The 22,647-nt window shown below is 37.2% G+C and overlaps 1 protein-coding gene across 1 annotated transcript; it reads right to left on the bottom strand.

The window, feature by feature from the left end:
* Positions 1 to 6,276: 6,276 nt before the first annotated feature.
* LOC138702266 (uncharacterized) lies at positions 6,277 to 19,868 on the bottom strand. Its single transcript, XM_069829848.1, has 3 exons — positions 19,733 to 19,868; positions 6,472 to 6,593; positions 6,277 to 6,420 (listed from the first exon to the last, which is right to left on the bottom strand). Exons 1-3 carry the CDS (start codon positions 19,866 to 19,868, stop codon positions 6,277 to 6,279), a joined length of 402 nt encoding a protein of 133 aa, XP_069685949.1.
* Positions 19,869 to 22,647: the final 2,779 nt, after the last annotated feature.

Below are 22,647 nucleotides of genomic sequence, written 5' to 3' on the forward strand. Positions count from 1 at the left end.
AGGAAAATATTCTACCTTCCTTCATTCATCTACGAAGTAACCAAACCATTCCGATGGAAATAATATTGTCACTTTCCTAAGGGTGAAATTTTTTCTGATAGAAATCCGTTCCAGCCACTGGCGTGGCTCAGACGGTTAAGGCGCTTGCCTCCCGGTCTGAAATTGCGCTCGGGCGCGGCTTCGATCCCCGCTTGAGCTGATTACCTAGTTGGGTTTTTTCCGAGGTTTTCCCCAACAGTAAAGTGAATGCCAGGTAATCTATGGCGAATCCTCGGCCTCATCTCGCCAAATACCATCTCAGTATCACCAAACGCTAAATATCCTAGTAGTTGATACAGCGTTGTTAAATAATCAACTTAAAAAAAGAACTCCGTTCCGGCATGCCGAAGACAAAAATGCACAGATGCGATGATTTCGTAAATGATTCTTTATTGAAAACGTATAGATGGCAATTTGAAGGTTCCAGATCCGGACTGTATGTTAAGTGTAGCATAACACTACAGATAATATATATCACATTTATCAAATAACCATCTGCCCTTCAATAAGGGTGACCACAAGGATCCAGAAGACATATACAGGGTGGAAGTAAAATAACCTTGCAGGTTGAAAGGGACGATAGGGTACTCTGAAATGAACAGAAAACCTATATTACGTTTTGTGATTAAATGCACGGTTAATTAGAAAATTGAGTTGAAAATTTTAGCAGTCTGGTAACATCGCCGCTAACACACTCTTCTCGTGATACAGATGTAAGAGGTCAACGAACTTGATGTGTCTCTGGCTGTGTTTTCCAACCAACTCGCACCGTGCAGTGACTTCAAATTAGAGGTTTTTAAAATTAAACTTACGCGAAAATCGTCCATACTATTGAAATACGCCAGAGGGATAAATTATTCTTTATTAGTTTTCCTATCGATATGGACAAAAACCACGATCCTACTCGCAATAGTTACCGAATAAATGATTATTAAACATTTGAGAGAAAACTTTTTTTTCTTAAAAAAGCTTTCCACCAATATGATATTATAGTTTTTGTTACAAGAGCTATTCGCTCTGGAAATCTGCAAGGCTTCACTTCCACTCCGTATGTAAGTTTACATTGAAACAATGAAAACACGTCATGCAATAACTTTCAAAAGAAAATTAAATTGAAGGTGAAATTATATTACTTGAAATAATAATAATAATAATAATAATAATAATAATAATAATAATAATAATAATAATAATAATAATAATAAATTATCTGAATTCGATCCCAAGCGGAATGAGAATTTCATGGAGGAACTCTTGGCTGAATCAGTGATTTGATGATATCAAGAAAACTGGAAAAATTACGTCAACAGAATGAGCAACAACAGATTTCCAAAGGCAGTTTTAAATTATCGAACGAGAGGAAAAAGATTCATTGGCAGACCTAAAAAAAGATGGACAGAAAACAAGACCGTAACAGGCCACTCTGCCTAATACTTGTCAGGATAATGATGATAATAGTAATAATAATAATAATAATAATAATAATAATAATAATAAATAACAATAATTTTATTACAATAAACAATTACCTAATTGAAACCATTTTTCGTTCGATACCATTTGTGTCAACTACTATCAATACAAAAGTCACTGAAGAAATTATTGGCTTTGATTTCGACCAGAGAGCTATATTATGTTTTTTATTTTAAAAATACGAATTACACTTTTAATAAAATTGTTATATTTCTCGTGTATATTTTCTAAAAAAAAAATTAGAGAATGTGAAAAAAATACGTGCAATAGTTCAGGAGAAATTTCCATTCACAGACACACGCACATTAAGTTCACAACCGATGAGGGATGAGGGATGCAGAAAATGTATATTTCTTTTCTTTTTATATTTCGTCGAACGAGAAACTAAAAACTCTCCAACACTACATCGCTTGGTCTCACAATACACAATTTTACACAGAGATAATCAGGAAAGTGACCGGGTAGTTCTGTCCCACCCATCTTACAGTCCGGATCTGAAAGCTTCTGGCTACTAAATGTTCGATTTCATAAACGGTCAGATTCAAGACGACCACTTTTTAACTAATAAAAGTTCATAATATGCTACACATAGATGATTTTGTGATGTTCTGCAGTTCTATGGCAAGGAACTTTTAAATTCTTAGAAAAGTGACAAATATATCCGCAGGAATAATATTTTTGTGAGATAATGAAGGAAGTAACATTTTTCTGTCATAGCCCGTGTGTTTGTTTGTGCGTATTTCTGTAATTGTGATTCTGACAAACTCATATGTTTTGTTATAACCCTCGTATACCAACAATATTGAATCTAACAATGTAATTAACCTCCCCTAGTCGATTCTTAGACATTTTAATTCCATAATATTCATGCTGTGAAAGTTGTTTTTCCTGGATATACACAGAATTCTGGCCTTAATTATATTATTTGAATCATGATGATATTAAATAAGGCGATTCAGTAGATTAATAAATAAAATAGTTTATATAATTTATATCATGATTATACACTGCAGAACTGTTTGTAAAACATTATCTTTTATCGAAGGATTGAATATAAGTTTCGTTGTTAAGATTATCGATGATGAAGCGTAACAATAGAAAACCGATAAATGTGAAAATCACACGTCACTTCCTTTGTTGTTCAGTGTTTGTTTTTCACTGGTGTATGATTGATGCGTCCAAGCTCTTGTGGATTTTCTCCATAGTTGCTGGTTATTAATGAAGATGTTGATATACTTGCGCTTATCAAGCCTCAGATAAATTACATAGATCGAGTCGGTAGAGATTTTTCAAGACAGTGAAACAGTCGTTTTTAGTTCGAAGCACGTTTTTATAGTTGTCCCCCAAATATCTTTAAAATGCTCTTTGATAATTATGAGGAAGGTATTGATTGTTCTTACTGTCAAATTGTATGTTATACGCAATATTCAACGAACTTCTGAAATGTTTCGGGATTAAGATAATGCGTTTTTGAAATGTTTGATGGAATTTAATTTGCCAAATATTTCGAAACTACTTACAAGGCCCAGAATTTTCTTAACAACTCAATCATTATGAAAGTATGACAATTATTAAAAATGTGTAATATAAATATGATGATTATGTTCCCTAAAAATTATAATTTTGTATGAAATGAATATATTTTAAGGGTTTCAAATTATAAATGTTTGTGGAGATTCTGGAAAACTGTTTTAATAGGCTACCAATATACAGTTCTTATTGACTGTTATTCAGTCATTTGAGAAACTTTACTTGTCCAAGAAATTCAACATTGTGAAGTTGAACAAAAAGCTTGTCTTGAACGTGTATTTATCTTGCAGCCGTGTTTTTTTATAATCATATAAACAATATATGAAACACTGGACTTAGTGGATTTATAGCATATATATTTGTATCTGAAGATTGTTTCTCAAATATTTTGGCTAACAGGAGTTTCTCAAATGATTGATAAACTGTCAAATTTGTTAAAAACGTGTCGACAGACTATTGACAAATTGATAAGAAATATTCCATGTTTGATGTCACACACATTGATTTTAACGTTATTATAATTCAATTTTAGTTTCATTAACATCTCTGAACTTAGGAGTAGGACAACGAGTCCTGTATTATTACCAAAGAGATCGGAGTTTCATCAATTGTAGTAATTTTGAGAATTACGATGGACAAAACTGTTTTCGGACAGGTATTTCCGATTAATCATATTTTCCTTGTCATTAGTATTTCACAATGTTCTTTGATCTCCATATCAGTTCAACTCTGAAAAGTTTCTGTAGTTGAAAATAATTCCTTTGTGTGCAAAGAAGACGCCCACCCTTATATGAGACGTTCAGAAGTCAACATGATTAACTCCACTTTTGGTTATTTCAGAGTTTATAAGTTGGCAATGTATTAAATTGACCATATTTTCAGTGGTCAATGTGATTTGCTCCATAGTTCAGTAAAAAGCCCACAGACTGCAGTATTCTTCTCGACTACATCACAGAATTAATAGTGTGTGTTTAACTTTAACCTTGAATATCTCAAAATCTTTGGAAAAGGAGTTAATCATGTTAACTCCTGAACGTCTCATATGAAGGAATATAAATAGATCTAATGCTTCGCCATGGTAACGGACGATATACGAGTGTAATAACAGATAGAAGGTGCTGCTAGCTATCGTTTTATTGTCGAAGCTATGCCATTTACGCAACACTAAACGATTAGTCACCATTGAGCAGTGGAACGGTTCACAGCTTGCACTTGCAATCAAAGCGTTAAAAGTGATGACAGTTACAAAAGGGCTAGAAGAGAATTTCGTACGCATTTCAATCTCGGAAACTATGATGATGTGACTAATGTTCAAGACATCAATTCTGATTACAAACTCTGAAACCACAGGATCAGCTAACGAATATAAAGCTATCTAGTGGAAGAACTGTTCCCGAACTGACTGCAAATGCACGCTGTGCACAGAGATTCACTGTCCCACGGTGACTAGTCATTTAGTGCTACGCAGGGTTTAAGCTAGAAAATAAACAATTTTCGCAAAAATGCACAAATGAAAAACTATATTTTTGCAAATTGCGAAAATCTTGTGTAATATTATAAACAGTTCTACAGAAAGATAAAATAAATCAAGTATGCAGAAATAAAAAGTTATGTTCAGTAATTTGTTTCTTGGGGTTTTATTACTTTCAATCCATCTTAGAAGACTCTAGATATACTTATGTACGTAAATCATTATATGTAGGTATGTTTAGAATTAATTATTGCTGAATTTACATCACATTAAAATACGTTATTTTATGGGCACTGTAAAAATTAAAATTCTTTACGAGTAGGCCCTTCAAGATTTGTTAGCAGAGTGCTAACTCTTTTTACTGAAAGACGATTTCTAATTCCAGTTTTTACAAGATTCACGCAACTATATTCTAGCTCACAGTTTACAGTATGCGATCTAATTATATAAACCAATTAGAAGAAATTGTTCACTAAACTTACATGAATTTTGCACCAACTCTTTGAAATCCATTCCTGAACATCTATTGCTCAATACCTACCTTTTTGAACATTTCTCATGCCATTAGCATTTTATTTAAATTCAGATTAATTCAAACACATCACTGATTTCATTTTCTTCATTACCATCTTTTTTCTGAAGTCCAATGTGGTTGTCGCAGTTTTGTATATTTACATTCAAAATTTGTTGCATTTCTAGAAGTTGAGTAGCAAAATGCGACTGTGGCTTAAACCCTGGTGCTACGTAAGAGGCACAGGTTCGGCACTATAACGACAGATAGCAGCTAGTATACCTATGTATCGAGTACTTCAAAATCGCCTGTTTCATTGGCGAAACCTGTATTTTACAGTGCTGGCTGGCAAAGTCTTGAACTTCCTTATAGGGAGGTAATAATGAAGTGTTGCTGGAGTGTTGGTGAAATTATGGCAGGAGAATCAGGAATATTCGGAAGACCTGTCCAAATACAATATTTTCTTACTGAAAATTAAACTTCAATAAATTACATGCATTTAAAACTAAATTTTCTATATGGAAAGCCGACTCATTTATAATCATTAAGAAATTACTTATTTCAAGGTCGCGTCCAATATTCTGCTCCGGATACACTGCAGCTTACTGTCTTACTGAGCCTTACCTCAAATTTGTTAGTTTTGTTCTGTAGTGTTATGAGATGTACTGTGGTACAGACCGATTATTTAGTCCTGACAGTTCAGCGACGCGAAAGAAGGGAAGTAATAGGAGTAGTGGGGAGAGTTCCGGAGTAGAGATAAGGGCGAGCGGTCGGTAAAGGAATGCAGTACAGCTTAATTGTACTAGAAACATACTGCTCTACCGCACGCATGACATCCGATCGCTCCGACGGCAAGCGACAGACTAACCCAAACACCCCTTGGCGAAACTAAATGGACTCGCCTGACCCAGGCGCACATCGCCGGGGACTGTCAGGACTAAATAATCGTACTGTAACATTTAGATGCATTAACCTGCAGAGTCATCTGTCGCCAAAACAAGAAACTATGTGGTTTGATAAATACCTATAGCTAATTTTGTTTGAATTTCATTAGGGAAGAAATACAGATTTCAAAGGCATTTTCAAGATATTTTGAAGGACTTATCGCTCAACCAACGACGTTGAAAATGTTAAATGTTAAAAGAGTGAGACAGCACAAAGTAGTTTATAGTAGTATGACGCACCCAGAGCCGGACGCCGGGTTGGACGGAGACGTCCACCCTTATATCCAAGCCCTGGGCCGCGGCGATTACTACGTGAGCAGGGTGGACAGAGGGCTGTACCTCATGATCTTGGAGAGCAGGATCCAGAGGATGCTAGCGAGCACACACAGAGTGACTCCGCCCCAGCCTAGATCCAGGCTCCAGGATGTTGTGAAGACGCGCGCCGTGAAGATCTCGGAGTCCACCTGCACGTGGGCCAGCACCGCGGCCCTCGAGGGCGACACCCCGTCGATGAGCATGGCCACCCCGCCCGCCAGCAGACAGTCCGCCGCGGTCTTCTCCGGCTTCTGCTTGACCTGCTGCCGCTTGAAGTGGATGATGGTCAGCGTGAACATGGCGAACGTCGCTGAAACAGCGTTTGTTAGCATGATTACCGATTTTTTCAAACAAGGAGTGTTATAACTAGAGCCCGGATGTTTAGGCATTTATTTTGGTTAAAATAGACAGGCATATAGGCACTAAAAATAGTAAAAATAGGCAGTGATATAGGCATTTATTATTCATGGAAACAGATAAAAAATAGACAAATACTTAATAAACTATCCCATACGGTACTCACTTTCCTTGGTTACATGTCACAACAAAATGTTTTTTTAAGTTGTCAACTGTCATAGTGAGCCGCTTGTCAGAGAGAACGTTTTTCATGGTGGAAAAAGATCTTTCTACTTCTACCGAAGTGAGTGGAGCAAACTTAAAACAACTTATTTCATAAGGATTGTCTCTATTTTCTTTCAGAGATAGGGAAAAACCGATTGTATATTGTCTCAAAAAGAGGAGCGTGAGAAGGGATTAGAGACTTCAAAGTACGCATGACTTGTGCCTGCAAGCGATAACAGTAACGGGACCTGGAGACTTGCTTTTAATACTTCCCTCATCTCCTCTCTTTCGCTGGTAAACCCCGAAGTGACCTGAGCACTGAGGGTTATAATGTTCAAACATCTTTAAGCGACATAAAAGATGGAATCAGTAGGGAAGAAAAGTTTACGAGTTCTTGGTAACACATGTATTGCTGGTGAATAAGATTCTCAGCAAATATATATATATATATATATATATATATATATATATATATATATATATATATATATAATTTGTACAACCGTTCTTTTTTTGTTTTTTGATGTAATTTATGTGCGGTTTATTTTAAATGCATTAGAATATGGAAAATGTACAATAACGACGTGAAAAGACTAAAAAAAGGCATTTAACCTTAAAATAGGCAAAAAAAAAAGGCAAAATAAAAATTGGGCCTGTCGTCCCCAATGTGTGGAAACATGTTTATCTCTAATAGGTCTTTCATACATACACTCAGTTTTAAAAAAGGCATTTTGCCTAACATCCGGGCTCTAGTTATAACTTGTAAGCTGTATAGCCATAAAATCAAACATTTAATTTAACTAAAATTACTATTGATAATAAACATGGCGAACGACGGCTGAAAACTTTTCTCAGAAGAATTACAAAGTTTTCAAACAATCATAATTTATAAATAAGAAATGATATGGTGCTGCGTTATCCAGCGGTGCAACCGTCAAATCAAATTATAACTAAGATTGCTTTTAATACAAGGTGCGACAATAAATAAGGCAATTTTAAAAAGTTACCAAAAGTGAATGATTAGATTTATTTACTTTTACCACAGAAAAACATAAAGTACACATATTATCATTTAGTTTCTTTCCAATTTAACTCAATGAAAAATCCTATTTTCCAAAAATAACGTGCATCAAATGACCACCATTCGTCTATACACACTCGATAAGTCTTCTGCTAACATCATCCATTACTCTTTGCAGCATCTCCACTGGAATTACTACAGTTTATTCATGAATTCGATATTTCAACTCCTGGATCATGTGTTGTGATATTGGAGCACTGAAAACTTTAGGGCCATATTCATAGACATTCTTAGCGCGGGCTTCCAGTGGATGATCAGCGAACTAACGTTTTTCGTATTCATAAACCAGTGTTAGCGATATGATATGATATGAATCCTGTACAAGTAATCAGTCGATAGCCGGGGCTAGTTTAGCACGCACGTAGCACGGGCTAGAGAAATGTCTATGGATAGCACCCTTAGATTTCAAGTACTCTCAGAGAGAGGAGTCACGGGCTGAAAGATCGGGTGATGTATACGACCATCCGATATTCTCGTATCTGTATATCACATGGTTATGAAACAAGTTCCTCACAGCTGCCAATGAAATTCGTGCGGTGTGGCTCGTAGCCCAATCTTGCTGTAAGAACGTGTCCTCGTTTACAGGAAGACGATCAAGTGCAGGAGCTAAGTGATTACTTACTATGCATCCTTCATCATATGGTAACGCAGAATTCCTGCACGGAAATGTATGTACTTTGGTACATCATAATAATATGATATGCGTAAGTAATCACTTAGTGATTCAAGCCGGCGCTCATCCCGTCGGATCCCGGCCACTTAGTCACTTGTAATGAGTGCACCTCTGTACATAGTGCGTTGGACATTATGCCACTGTTAATAATCTGTGACACAGTACATGAGGGTAGGCCACCAAAGGAAAAACTGAGAGTAGAACTTAAACTGAAGAGATTCGATCCGGTATCGGAACTGGAATCCGGTGTGGCTTAGCGGATAAAGCGTCAGTACGTAGAGCTGAAAATCCGGGTTCGAGTCCCGGTGTCGGAGAGAATTTTTCTCTGTTCTATCCATCCTTCATGATGTAGTAATAATTGCCAAATGAGTCCAATTTTCTGTAATAACATATTATTCATTATAATTTTATACAGCTCGTTGACGCCATACTGATGCGTGAATGGTTTCGGCTATCCATTGCATTGTTTTTCGAGACTATGCCTCACTAAATTAGGAAGTAATTATTAAGCAAACAATGAGAAGGCTCCGCTTTTTAAAATTTAAATGCTGGGATTGTGAAGATGGAAGTGAAAAGAAATATCAAAATTGTATTTCAAATTGCAAACATCGTTACAATCCCCAACATACTTACAATAACAATAATGAACAGCAATTATAGGGATTCGATAAATCCCCTGTCACTTTTTAGCCTCGAATTTATGCTTTAATGTCAGTATGTCGTGTAAATGATGGTTTGGTGAACATTACTTATGTCCCACCACTATAGGAACTTGATAAAATGCCTTGGATTTATAGTACTGAGTAGTAGAAATTGATGTGATCACTGGGAGATCTATAAGCCCACCCAACCCGCCCTAAACACGTACCTTACTTATATACGAAAATCGTCGTACGTGAACGAAGAATACTGCCATATTTCTTTAATGCAACAGTGGGTTTCAGTGTTTCCAACATAGTAATAATACTACACACCTAATCAAATCTAACCTAACCTCATAATACTACACACCTAATGAAACCTACCCTAACCTGTCACATAATACACACCTAATCAAACCTAACCTAACCTGTCACATAATACACACCTAATCAAACCTAACCTAACCTGTCACATAATACACACCTAATCAAACCTAACCTAACCTGTCACATAATACTACACACCTAATCAAACTTAACCTAACCTGTCACATAATACTACAAACCTAATAAAACCTAACCTAACCTCTCTCATAATACTACATACATAATCAAACCTAACCTAACGTAACCTAACCTCTCTCATAATACTACACACTTAATCAAACCTACCCTAACCTGTCACATAATACTACACACCTAATCAAACCTACCCTAACCGTCACATAATACACACCTAATCAAACTTGACCTAACCTGTCACATAATACTACACACCTAATCAAACTAAACCTAACCTCTCACATAATACTACACACCTAATCAAACCTAACCTAACCTCTCATAATATTACACACATAATCAAACCTAACCTAACCTAACCTAACCTCTCATAATACTACACACCTAATCAAACCTACCCTAACCTGTCACATACCACACGCCTGTAGTAGCAATCCTCAGATTTAGTAAGTTATTTCGTTTTCATGTATTGCCGACCCTGCCAATCGTGTCGGTTGCCATCTAGTGAAGTGGACCGTACTAATTCCAAGAAGAAGTTATGGGCGACTTTCATAATAATTACATTTTACATTTTTCGTGATATACTAAATGTGTTAATGTAGTAATAATTCTATATATATGGTACAATGTGATTTGAACTATGGTGTGGTTGTGATAAAAGTATTGAAAATTGGTTTATAGCGTCACATTGGCAGTGATAAAAGTGTGCAGGGGCTGGTGGATGCTCTATATTGACCGTTGGTTTTAGAAAATAAATTACAAACGAGAATGTCACTGGTAATCGTGAACTCAATTGAAAATCACATTAACGGAAGAGAAAGCAAGTCCCATCTCTATTAAGACAGATTTCTATGTGAGGATAGACAGTTGAACTGACTTTGTTGCTCTGGAAGTCAATTGTAGAATGGATGACGGTTGACCCAATTTTAGTCCATCACAAGAAGGGAACCTTATTGATTGCCATCTGTTGTCATAGGAACCCAGGAGATATGCACCGGATCAAAACACGAGGATATAGAATCGCTCTTTTAGTTTATATACTACTTTGTAGTTTCTTGACGTTACATTTCTATCTATGCTATTATTATTATTTTTTTAAACTTAGAGCTTTATTCGTGTCACAGACACATAAGGTTGGTTGTTTTCAGGGATGACGTCAATACTCCTGTCTCTCACACCGTAGTGGTGGTCCACATACGTGACTTTTATCCAATAAGCCACAAAATCGCCATCCCTAAAACTTTTGCTCTTGCTTGAGTTCCTTGAAAAAAAAAAAAAAAAAAAAACTAAATTGGACATTCACTGTAACAATGCGGCTGGCATTCAGTTTTACGTGAGCTGAAACCGAAATGCTGACTATAAACCTACATCCACGCCTTGGCAGGTGCAGGGAAGAGTTTCCATTTAATGGCGATGGGAAAGAAATGTTAATTTACTGAGCAGAAGTTTAGATTAGTTTCTTCTATTGTAATGAATTGTAGAGCGCCACGATTCGAAAGTTGTGCCTGCCTTGTCAGATGAAAAATCAGTGCCATTAAGAAGGCGTGCTTTTACACCATACGTTTTACGCGGGACCTTCAGAGTGGCTCAGTAGTAGCTCGTTAGGGTCGTAAGTCACTGAATCCGGTTTCAAATCTCGGTCGGTCCGTTCTGAATAAAATTTGTAACTTGTACAAAGTATTTGGCAAGCCCTCAATCCGGGCAACACAGGAAAAACTCCTGGTATTCCGGTTCCCAACAAATCATCATCATCATCATCATCATCATCATCATCATCGTCGTCATTCATTATGACTAGGGCCCGGATGTTTATGACCTAAAAATAAAAAAATGTCCTATAAAATTTCATTAAATTCTCTTAACCCCTTCAGACCTGATGTACATTATAGTGTACACTGTTTCTTTTTTTCTTTTTTTTGGAATGTCTTCGATACTTTTAAACATTTTGAAAAATTCAATGTGTTAGAAAAGGACAATGTTATTTTTGAAACATTTCTATACCTGAATTAAAAATAAAATTTAAAATTTTTGGGGCCTCAGGAGTCAAAATTGTCCCCAAATTTTGATTTTCTGTGAAGACTTGATTTGGGAATTTTGGATCCCCAGAATGATTATGTGACCAGTTATTTTTTTTTTTCCAATTTTGTTTAATATAAATTCAGGTCTGAAGAGGTTAAAATGCTCTAAAACAGTAAAAAAAAATATCAATTTTATCAAATATTTCTGGCAAAAAAATGCAAAATTTGACTTAATGCAAGCCAATTTACCTTCCATTTGAATATCAAAACACACACCATGTGAATTCTCAATTGCCTTAGCATATGCCCTATCGAAGCTATTCAATACTTCTCTCACTATCTGAAGATTGTCACAATGATGTATGTATATGTGTGATAACAAGAATCTTTAACAGAATTCTAAAACCATCCTAAATTCAGAAGAATACTACACTGAAAATATACAACACTTTGGCTATACTAATGGATATTTTTATATGAATGTGCGATTTAAATACTAAATGAACACATAAATCCAGGGTACGTACAGCAGAGATGATTCTTTTAGGAAAAACTAAAAAAAGTACAGAATGTTAAAAAAAGTATCCAATATTTTAGGGGGTGATAGTATGCATCAAAACAAGAAAAAAAAAGTCTAATGAACATGGGTCCTACAATACATACTTTCTGAGACTCGAACACTTGTTAATAGAAGGTGCTCAATGTGACGTCCATTCATGGCAATGCATTTTTCTGCCGTACAATACAGCAGGCTACCAGATAATCATACCGTAGTTGACACCTGTGACATCGAATACTGATACGTCGCAAGGAATACTTAAAAGGAAAGTTTGGTTGCGGATATGAGCGGGGTTCAGCAGAGTTGGTATTGTTAATTTTCGTAATCAGCATGTGTGGGCTGATGAAAATTCCCATGCACTTGAAGAAATAAGGCATCAGCACCGATTCTTAATCAACGTATGGACAGGCGATGGATTAAGGGCCATACGTGCTACCACAGAGATTAACTGGGGCTCGTTATCAGAATTTTATAATTAACGTATTGCCTACCTTGCTGGAGTATGTGCCATGTCAGCAAAGACTATAGATGTGGTTTTTGCATGATGTCACACCAGCATATTTTTTTCCGTAATGGGCGTCAGCACCTGACGTTGACATTTCAGTACCGCTGGATTGATTGGGGAGCCCCACATCTTGGCCTGCTCGTTCCTCAACTCTAAATCCCCTAGGCTTTTGGTATCAAGAACAACGAGGTCAATTTCAAAGAGTGCGTGATTCCTTACGCCGGCCGAAGGGCAGAGGAATGCATTGCCATAAATGGACGTCACATTGAGCACCTCCTGTGAATAAGTGTTCAGATCTCAGAAAGTATGTGTTGCAGGACCCATGTTTATTCGACATTATTTTCTTGTTTTCATGCATACTAGCACTTCCTAAAATATTGGGTACTTTTCTTAACACCGTGTATACATGACAAGATTGCAAAATAACTCAAGAAATTTTGTCGTAAGTCAAAGTCAATCCACCTTTGATCAGAATTCAAAACCAATGCCGTAATTGGACTCAACACATTCAGCAAATCAACAGAAGCAGATTACCACACTTAATCCTGGAATACCACCGCATGGAAGAAGTTAAGTTCGAGCTCTCAATAGACTTCAGACAGATGCATTGTAGACTAGGAAAAGGTCGTAAAGCCTACATCTGTGATTGCTTTATTATTATTATTATTATTATTATTATTATTATTATTATTTGTACTACTACTCTTAGTGTTGGTTTAAGAGATAATCTACTGAATCTCCAAATATAAACGTATGTTGTACTGTATTTATTTCCGGTACATAAAATTTAAATGAGAAACCTTAGATTAGAATTTTAGAAGCGACTTATTCTATTCTCAAACAAGACTTCCTTTCACCTAATTTTACTCGTATGCTAAAGAGCGACTGAAAAAACGTGAACTCCCTATTTCTGGTCAAGTTTCACACAAACTGTAATTAAAAAGTGCTCCCTTCTTTTGTACTGGATGTGCTAGCAGATTACATTTGCATATTACTTAATATGCACATTTAAAAAGGAGAATAAAACATTTAGAATTCTGCTGACAACTCCGAGTTAGCTGCACTCCATTCTTTGTACAGCTTAATCTTTGTATAAGAACTGTTAAGTTATATACTTTTCCTTTGTTTAAGCTTTAATATGTAAATATAGCGACATTAAACTTTAAATGAGTGCAAAAAAAGCGGAGTTGTGACATGATTAATTATCAACCTGAAGTCATTATCAAATTCTGAAAGAATTTTTAATGTAACCCACACTTTCGCCATATAGGGGCGTCCAAAATAAGCGCTGAACTCTTTCTTTAGAAACTCTCTTTGAGATAGTACTCTGCACCACTTAGAAAATAGACTTTCGTAACATGTGCTATTAAAAATTTTTGCTAAACCTTTTATTTCATCAGTAGAGCCCGGATGTTTAGGCATTTATTTTTGTTAAAATAGGAAGCCATATAGGCACTAAAATAGTAAAAATAGGCAGTGAAATAGGCATTTATTATTCATGGAAACAAACAGAAAATAGAGAAATACTTAATAAACTATCCCATACGGTACTCACTTTCCTTGGTTACATGTCACAACAAGATGCTTTTTTAAGTTGTCAACTGTCACAATGAGCCGCCTGTCAGAGAGAAGGTTTTTCACGATGGAAAAAGATCTCTCTACTTCTACTCAAGTGATTGGAGCAAACTATTTCAGAAGAACTGTCTCTACTTTCTTTCACAGATGAAATCGGTAGGGGAGAAACGTTTACGACTTCTTGGAAACATAGCCGATATATTGATGGAGAATAAGATTCTCAGCAAGTATTTGTGTGAGGTGAATATATACTTTTAATTTGTACAATCGTTCTTTATATATATATATATATATATATATATATATATATATATATATATATATATAATTTATGTGCAGTTTATTTTAAATGCACTAAAATATAGAAAATGTACAATAACGACGTAAAAAGACTAAAAAGGGCATTTAACCTTAAAATAGGCAACGGGAGTTAAAATAGGCAGAAAAGGCAATATTAAAATTGGGCCTATCGTCCCCAAATGTGTGGAAACGTGTTTATCTCTAATAGTTCTTTCATACATACACTCAGTTTAAAAAAGGCATTTTGCCTAACATTCGGGCTCTATTCATCAGAAATCAGAAAAAAAATCGCTTGCATCTTTCAGATTTATTTAATTAACACAGTCGTGCTAAATTACATTGCAATCGATCTTCGATTTAAAGGATCCCGATTTAAAGGATAAAAATAAAATGTAAGTTACCAAAATCCGTCACAGCTAACGAAAACAGGCGTCAAGATTTTCATTCTTATAGCTGTCCTCTTTGAACAAGCTTTATCCTGTCTTTAACTATGTAATATCTGCACACTCTGCGTCTGTGATTTTTCATCCAGGTGGCCTTAGTTCGATCTCTGGGATATTCCCGTTTCCCTCTCTCATTCCAACAACTCTCTCCACCTGTTCCTCATTTCATCTATCACCCACAGGTTGTTCGTTAGAACTTGAGCTCTGGCTTTTGGTTGCTCATTCTGTGTGGGAATTCTAACTTTCAAGACCTAACAAAATAGCTGTAAATACAACAAAAACACGATCAGGCAAAACATAATTTTCAAGGTACGGTAGACTAAGAAAATAATTTTAGAATATAGTAACATGTTTCCATATCGCGTAGTACAGTATTATAATCAAACTTTCCACCCATAAAGTGAGCGTTAACTAAGGCAAGTCAACCCTGCGCTGGATGAATAGTCAGACCTTCAGTCTGTGATGCAGGAGTTCCACATTCGAGTCCCTGTCACGTCCGGGAATTTTCGTTCAAAAAACCGCAGTGACACTTGTGGCGGACAAGGTCGCAGTTGGGGTTTTTCTCCCGTTTTCCAATATTAGGCATCTACATCATTCCGTCAAGATGTCTCCATTTCGTCATTATTTCCCGAACGCCGGTTGACGACGCACGGAGGGGGCTGGCCTAGAGACGAGTAGGATTGCCCAGCGAACCTTAGTGTAGTCAGCTGGTGTGTGTTTGAGAATGCGCCTATCTTGAGGATTAGCACACAATAGATCATAAAAGACTGCAGTGCTGAGTCATAGTGCCCCCCTCAATTTCCATTCTATTCCAAGTCAAATCAACTGACTCCAGCTCTTCTTTTCCGTGCAGGTCATAGCTCAAGTCTAACCGAACGATCTGTACAATACATTTAAAAATAGGCTGGGGTGAAGTTTTGGAGGTAATGGGGGTTTCTAATGTTGATACAGAATTTAAAGACTTGGAGCTCGGGTTCTGAGATTTATCAGGTACTCAACTAAAGATGAAATCTGACTCTGACCACCTGTCGCACTTGCATAATCATTGTTTATATAGGACGCACAATGGGCCAACGAATGTCTAAGTGCAAAGCAGTGAGCTCTATACTAAACTGGAAGTACCACTCAATGCTTTAAAAGCGTGACGCGAATGCTGAGCGCCGGAGGTATTGCTATCTCTTTCTAACATAGTGTTGTCCTTGTCTCTCTTGCAGTGAATGCTGTCCTACACTAACGGTATTTTTATTGCTTACTGCGCATGTGCAACATGAACCGCACGAAAGACTCATTGAAACACATTAGAGTCGACGGCATTTCGGAAGGCGGTAGTCTGCTAGCGTTTGCGTCGAGAGAGAGAGCGAGAGCAAGGCAGCGTACAACATTGCCATATTGTACTTCACGCGCACGTGCAATACAAATAGCGCAGGACATAATTTTAATTATCAAAAGACAATAATGACCTAGCCGTTGATTACTGTAAGCAGGACACCACACAAACCCTCTTTCCTTCACTAACAATAGTCTTTGCACGGTTCTAAATCCCACAACACATGCTTCTGCAGTCGTTTCTTGTGCGTTGGCAACGTTTGCAGCCAGCATCAAGATGTCCGGCAGCGTTGTGCTCGTCAACGTTTTTAAAATAATTATACAGTACACCTTAAACACTATTTTCCGCGCCTGCCTATGCAATACTTGTCTTTTTACAATCTATTCTTTCATTTATTTATCTTATACACACGCAGTAAATGTTAGTTTTACTTATTTATCCAATGTATTGAAACACTCACACGTGAACAAACGAACTCGGGAAACACTTGTTACAGACTGATTCCCATTGATTCTGCTGTAAAAGTTTGTGACATCAAATACCAGAAATGCTACGGCGCATATAGCAGCTGACCGCCTTCCGAAATGCCGTCTAGTCTAGTTAGAAAGAGAGAGAACAATACACTCTTCAACATGGCATCTACGGGCACGCTTTCAGACAGGAAAGAGCATTGCGGTGGTGTCTCCTGTTTAATATAGAGCTCACTGGTGCAAAGATTCATCCCTTGTCCGCCGACCAGCCAGTCAGCCAGCCAATATCTGAAATCTCTCTCTTCCCTGTTTGTGGAAACTCAATCAAATGTGCCAGAGGAGATACGCAGTGTTTGTAGCTTTCAGTAATTAAATAATGCCAAACCCTTTATTTGACCACAGCCATACACCTTGATATGTCCACTATGCAGGGTAAATAGGCCTATAGCATTTAGTACAAATATTTGTGTCCTAAATCACATACACACTGTTTTGTCGTGAATGTGCTAATTTATTGACCTCTATCATGATAACTTTGTTTATTGATAATACAATGGAACGTAGTTGGAAGAGAAGAAATATTAGAAAATGTATGAAAGGAGAAGAGAATAATATAAGGAGAAAACTTGATATTGTTGACAATGTAACCTTGGTTCCGAAAAAATTGACGACCGAAGAAATTTACGTAAATATGTCTCACATTACAATTGCTTATAGGCATAGTAACTCCTTAATATAGTCTCATTAATGTCAAAAAATTTCCAGTTAAGTTTTCAAATGTTTAACAAGTTTTGAACGGCAGTAGTCCATTAAAACACTCTATCAATCAAAACAGGGAGAAAAGAGGAATTATCAATTGAAAGGTACACGATGAAAATTGCGTCCTTACAAGGGCTCTTGGGACTCGTATTAACCTTTATGTGAACTCCTAGCCTAAAAGCCATTTGTCTCACTTCGTTCACACTGTACAGCTGATGGATCTTACGTAAATTCTGCAGGGAGGAAAACCGCAAAGACCGTCAACTAGTAGAACATTAGGTGGCTGGACAGTTAAGCCAGCCGGGCACGATTATCCGCAACAGCATTGGGAGCTAGTTCTCTTTGTATGCCTCTTGTTTTTCTTCTATTCCACTTCTTCCTCTCGTCTTCCAATAAATTGTTCTCTTTGTTTTCTTCAAGTTCTCCTTGTATACCCTTTGTTCTCCTTGTATACTCTTTGTTCTCCTTGTATACCCTTTGTTCTCCTTGTATACCTTTTGTTCTCCTTGTATAACCTTTGTTATCCTTGTAAACCCTTTTTTCTCCTTGTATACCTTTTTTTCTCCTTGTATAACCTTTGTTATCCTTGTATATCCTTTGTTCTTCTTGTATACCCTTTGTTCTTCTTGTATACCCTTTGTTCTCCTTGTATTCTCCTTGTTCTCCTTGTATACCATTTATTCTCCTTGCGTACCCTTTGTTCTCCTTGCATACCCTTTGTTCTCCTTGCATTCCCCTTGTTCTCCTTGTATACCCCTTGTCCTCCTTGTATACCCCTTGTTCTCCTTGCATACCCTTTGTTCTCTTTGTATTCCCCTTGTTCTCCTTGTATACCCTTTGTTCTCTTTATATTCCCCTTGTTCTCCTTGTATTCCCCTTGTTCTCCTTGTATACCCTTTGTTCTCCTTGTATATCCTTTGTTCTTCTTGTATACCCTTTGTTCTCCTTGTATTCCCCCTGTTCTCCCTGTATTTCCCTTGTTCTGCCTATTCTCAATGTTTTCTCCTGTTCGCATTTCATTCTCTTTGATCACCCTGTATTCTCTTTGTTCTACTTGTATTTCCTTTGTTCTACTTGTATTTCCTTTGTTATCCTTATATTTCCCATGTTCTCCTTATTCTCAATGTCTTCCCTTTGTTCACCTTTCATTCTTCTTGTTCATCGTGTATTCTCCTTGTTCACCCTGTATTTCTCTTGCTCACTGTATTACCCCTATTATATTTTCCTTATTCTCTTTGGCTTCTCCTTGTTCACCTTTTATTCGCCTTGTTCACCCTGTATTCCCCTTTTTTCCTTGTATTCCCCTGTTCTCCTTACATTTCCCTTATTCTCAATGTATTCTCCTTGTTCTACTTGTATTTCATCTTTTCTCTCTGTATTCCCCCTGTTCTTCTTGTATTCCTCTTGTTCTCCTTGTCTTTCCCCTGATGTCCTTGTATACGCTTTGCTGTTATTATATTCTCCTTGGTCTCATTGTATTCCTTGTCTTCCCTCTAATCTGCTTCTAAATGACTTGCTGTTATTGTATTCGCCTTGTTCTTATTTTATTTCCCTTGTTCTCCTTGTCTTTTTATTTTCGAACAGTAGCAGTGAAAGCGGGGTTGCATTTATATGTTGTTGTTAATTACCAAGTTACTCTCCACGCCCATATCTAGAAATACGTAGTTCTAACCGATAAGCTCAGTTGTTGAGTGAAAGATACGACACAGTAAGTAGTTATGTCAGGCGAATGATCAAGCTTAGCCAAGTTTCGAAGTGAATGCAACATTTACTAGTTATTTCTCGCGTCAATATTAAACTCTGTTACTTCCCATCACTACTTATCACCGAATGAATTTCCTCTCCTAGGTTCACTCACATCAGGTCGAAATTTATCTCTATCTGCCAGGAGGAATTCCAGGAAAATCTTAATTGACTTATATATCTGGATGCATTACTATCCAACTAAGCAACTAACCGATCAGTGAAGCAATATTTTTCTTTGCACATGATTAGATATGTGATGCACGTCTCACCTGCCAGCAGGTACATGACGCCGGTGACGAGGACGGCGCTGATCTGGTGCTTGAGCACTCCGAAGGCGCCCACCAGCGCCGAGGAGCCCAGGATGATGAGGCACACCAGCGCACACGAGATAGACAAGTTCTGCATCCCTGCAACACATGGCGGTACAAGGTCAGAGCTGTTTATACAGTATTTGTTTGTATGCAATAACTTACAGTAGTTCCAGGCGCAATTAGTTACTAAGACTGAGTAAACGACATCCGGAATAGAAAGCGTCTCCATTTCATGAAAAGTTTGATGACATATTTGGGATATGTGATAATATGTAAAGGGTATACGTTCTTGTGGATATTGTGTACTAGAATTTAGTTTCAAATGAACTTTTTTAAAATTCGCATTCTTGCAGAAATTTATCATAATATACAAAATCAATATCCGTTTGGCTGGTTTGATTTGATTCTATATTGTATGTAGGTGGGTTTTACTGTTTCGGTCGCTTTGGCTGTTCACTCGGACGTTTCAGTAGCGTCCGGAGGTTTTCATCTCATTAAGGACATAACACTTCCACGGTACCCACGGAATTCTTTTTTAAAAATAACATTCTAACCTGATTACCAATCCCTCAGTAAGCTTCAACGAAATCAACACACACAGAATATATACGGAGTGGCTGAGAAGTGGGAATATCCCCCTTTTATTTTGCGAAGATTTGTGTTTGCATGTTGGTAACCTTAGTAACCATGAAGTGGAGCAGTAACCGGCACCACACAACGGACGAGTTACGAGCAGCTTTGGAAGATACCTTCATGCATGTGACTCAACAAAACACGTGCCAAAACATAGAGCAAAATTCAGCTGTTCTACGGCAATGACGGTCTCATATCGGTGTTCTGGACTCTTAAAGAATCAGATAAGTGTCCATATCAAGCATTCAATCATAATTATTATCATATTGTCGAAAATAAAGGGGAGAGTACGCCCACTTCATGGCCACTGTATATATAGTCTTGTGTATATATGTATTAAAAAGTAAAAACTCTCCCGGCAGACGACCCTGGTTTGGTAGGTTGGTTGCTCTGTTTGGGCGGTCGGTTAGGCTGTTTGGTCGATAAGTTTAGCAGTTTTATCGATTGATGTGGCAGTCTAGCCTGTCGATTTTATTTGGACGATTCATTTGGCTGTCTGGTCAATCCGTTTGGCTATTTGTTCGGTCGGTTTGGCTGCTTGGTCAGCCACTTTGGTTGCATGGTCGGTCGGTTTGTTTGATCGGTATTTATCCGACGTTGTTGTTCTTTATTCTAGTTAATTTATATATTTATCTAATTGGCTGAGGGATGGATTGGTTTTTTGATTGTTAAATACGTCAGTTGCAATTATAATAAATGATTGAGTGATAAAATGAAACTCCTAGATACCTAGGACATAGTGTAAAAAAGGAAAGAAGCTGTTAAAATTGGAATGTTTTAGACTTTTTGGTAGTTTTCCACAACTATGTAAAAGTAGAGCTATCTCGTTTTTTGCAAGGAGCCCTTTAATTCATTAAAAACAAATTGTGTACAAATTCAAACAAAGTTTTGAACATTATTGCGAATATCAACAAATGAAATTTAGACAGCTTCCGAATGTATATGTAGTAGTTAAATTATGCATATGAAAGACAAAGTCCTGTGGTAAAAGTAGAGGAGTAAAATTTTGGTCGTAACTACGGAAATGATCGAGGTAGCAAACTCCTTGAGCTTCATCCGTCTCCCACTCAAACCTATCGCTTGTTTGTTTTCAAGGAAAGTCCACTCGAAACTTAATTTTGAAACTATCGACTTTATAAATCTCTCTCCGTTCATTAGTTGCACAAAGTCCTCAGAAAACTTTGATATGAGGTCGAAAGTCAAGTAGCAAATAGTGATGCATTAAAAGGCTTCATATTCCTGGAAATAATCCACCTCAAAGGTAAAGAACGATTTTACGGTATTCAGGGTTGTGCGAGAATTTTGCTATTTACTTAGTGCCACAGACGTGAAGACATCCAAAGTTTACGAGATATGTATCGATTTCATCGTCAGGGAACTTGATACGTTACCAAGTGCTACTCTACAAGATTGATTATCAAATGCAATTTGCAGTTAGTGGTGCATAGTGAATTGTTAAAGTCATAATTGTCACATCGTTATTAAACTCTTCTCTTGCGTTCAGTTTGGAATTCTTCTGTCTAATTCTGTCTTCCCTTTTTATTTCCCTATTCTTTTAGATTTAACTTATCATATTTTTGTAACATTATTGTGGCCCTGGAAACACCGTTACCTATGGTTCCGAAAGGTAGCCTGTAGTCCCGACCTCTTTCTCACCATTGTATACAGGATGTAACTAAAATTTAAGTCAAAACTTTCGGGGCATATTCCTCTCATTATATAGGATGAAAAAATATTATATGAAAACTGTCCGAAACGCTTTATTTAACATAGTAATAGAACTCAGTTTCATGTTCAAAATTTAGTTTCATCTGGATTTCTGTATTCAATTGCACTATGGTCCGTCCCATGAATCTGTGGAGTAACTTCGCGCATATGGGGGCGGACTCTATCAGTGCCAGAGTGTATTGCGGGCAGCATCAGCTCGAGTCCGCGAAGGGATAAGATGCTCGTGGTAGAAGGTAGACTAGAGTTCAGATAGAAATTATCCCCTCCTGCAAGCGATTGCTCGCTTTGTTCAATCAATGCCTCCCCCAGAGCAGTCATTGACCCTAGCCCTCCCACATACCACTTGCGCAGAGGTCTTGTTTCGCCTTTCTACTTCACAGATTCCTGGGAGGGACCATAGGAATGGAAGTTCAGGCACCGAACCTGTGAAGTTAACTACGTCGCATATTATCTAAGTCGTGTTGTCTACATCAACTCAGGGTAGTATAGGGACTTCTACTGTGCTGGAATAA

This window comes from Periplaneta americana, chromosome 6 (assembly GCF_040183065.1).
Source record: "Periplaneta americana isolate PAMFEO1 chromosome 6, P.americana_PAMFEO1_priV1, whole genome shotgun sequence".
Taxonomy (NCBI): Eukaryota; Metazoa; Arthropoda; class Insecta; order Blattodea; family Blattidae; genus Periplaneta; species Periplaneta americana.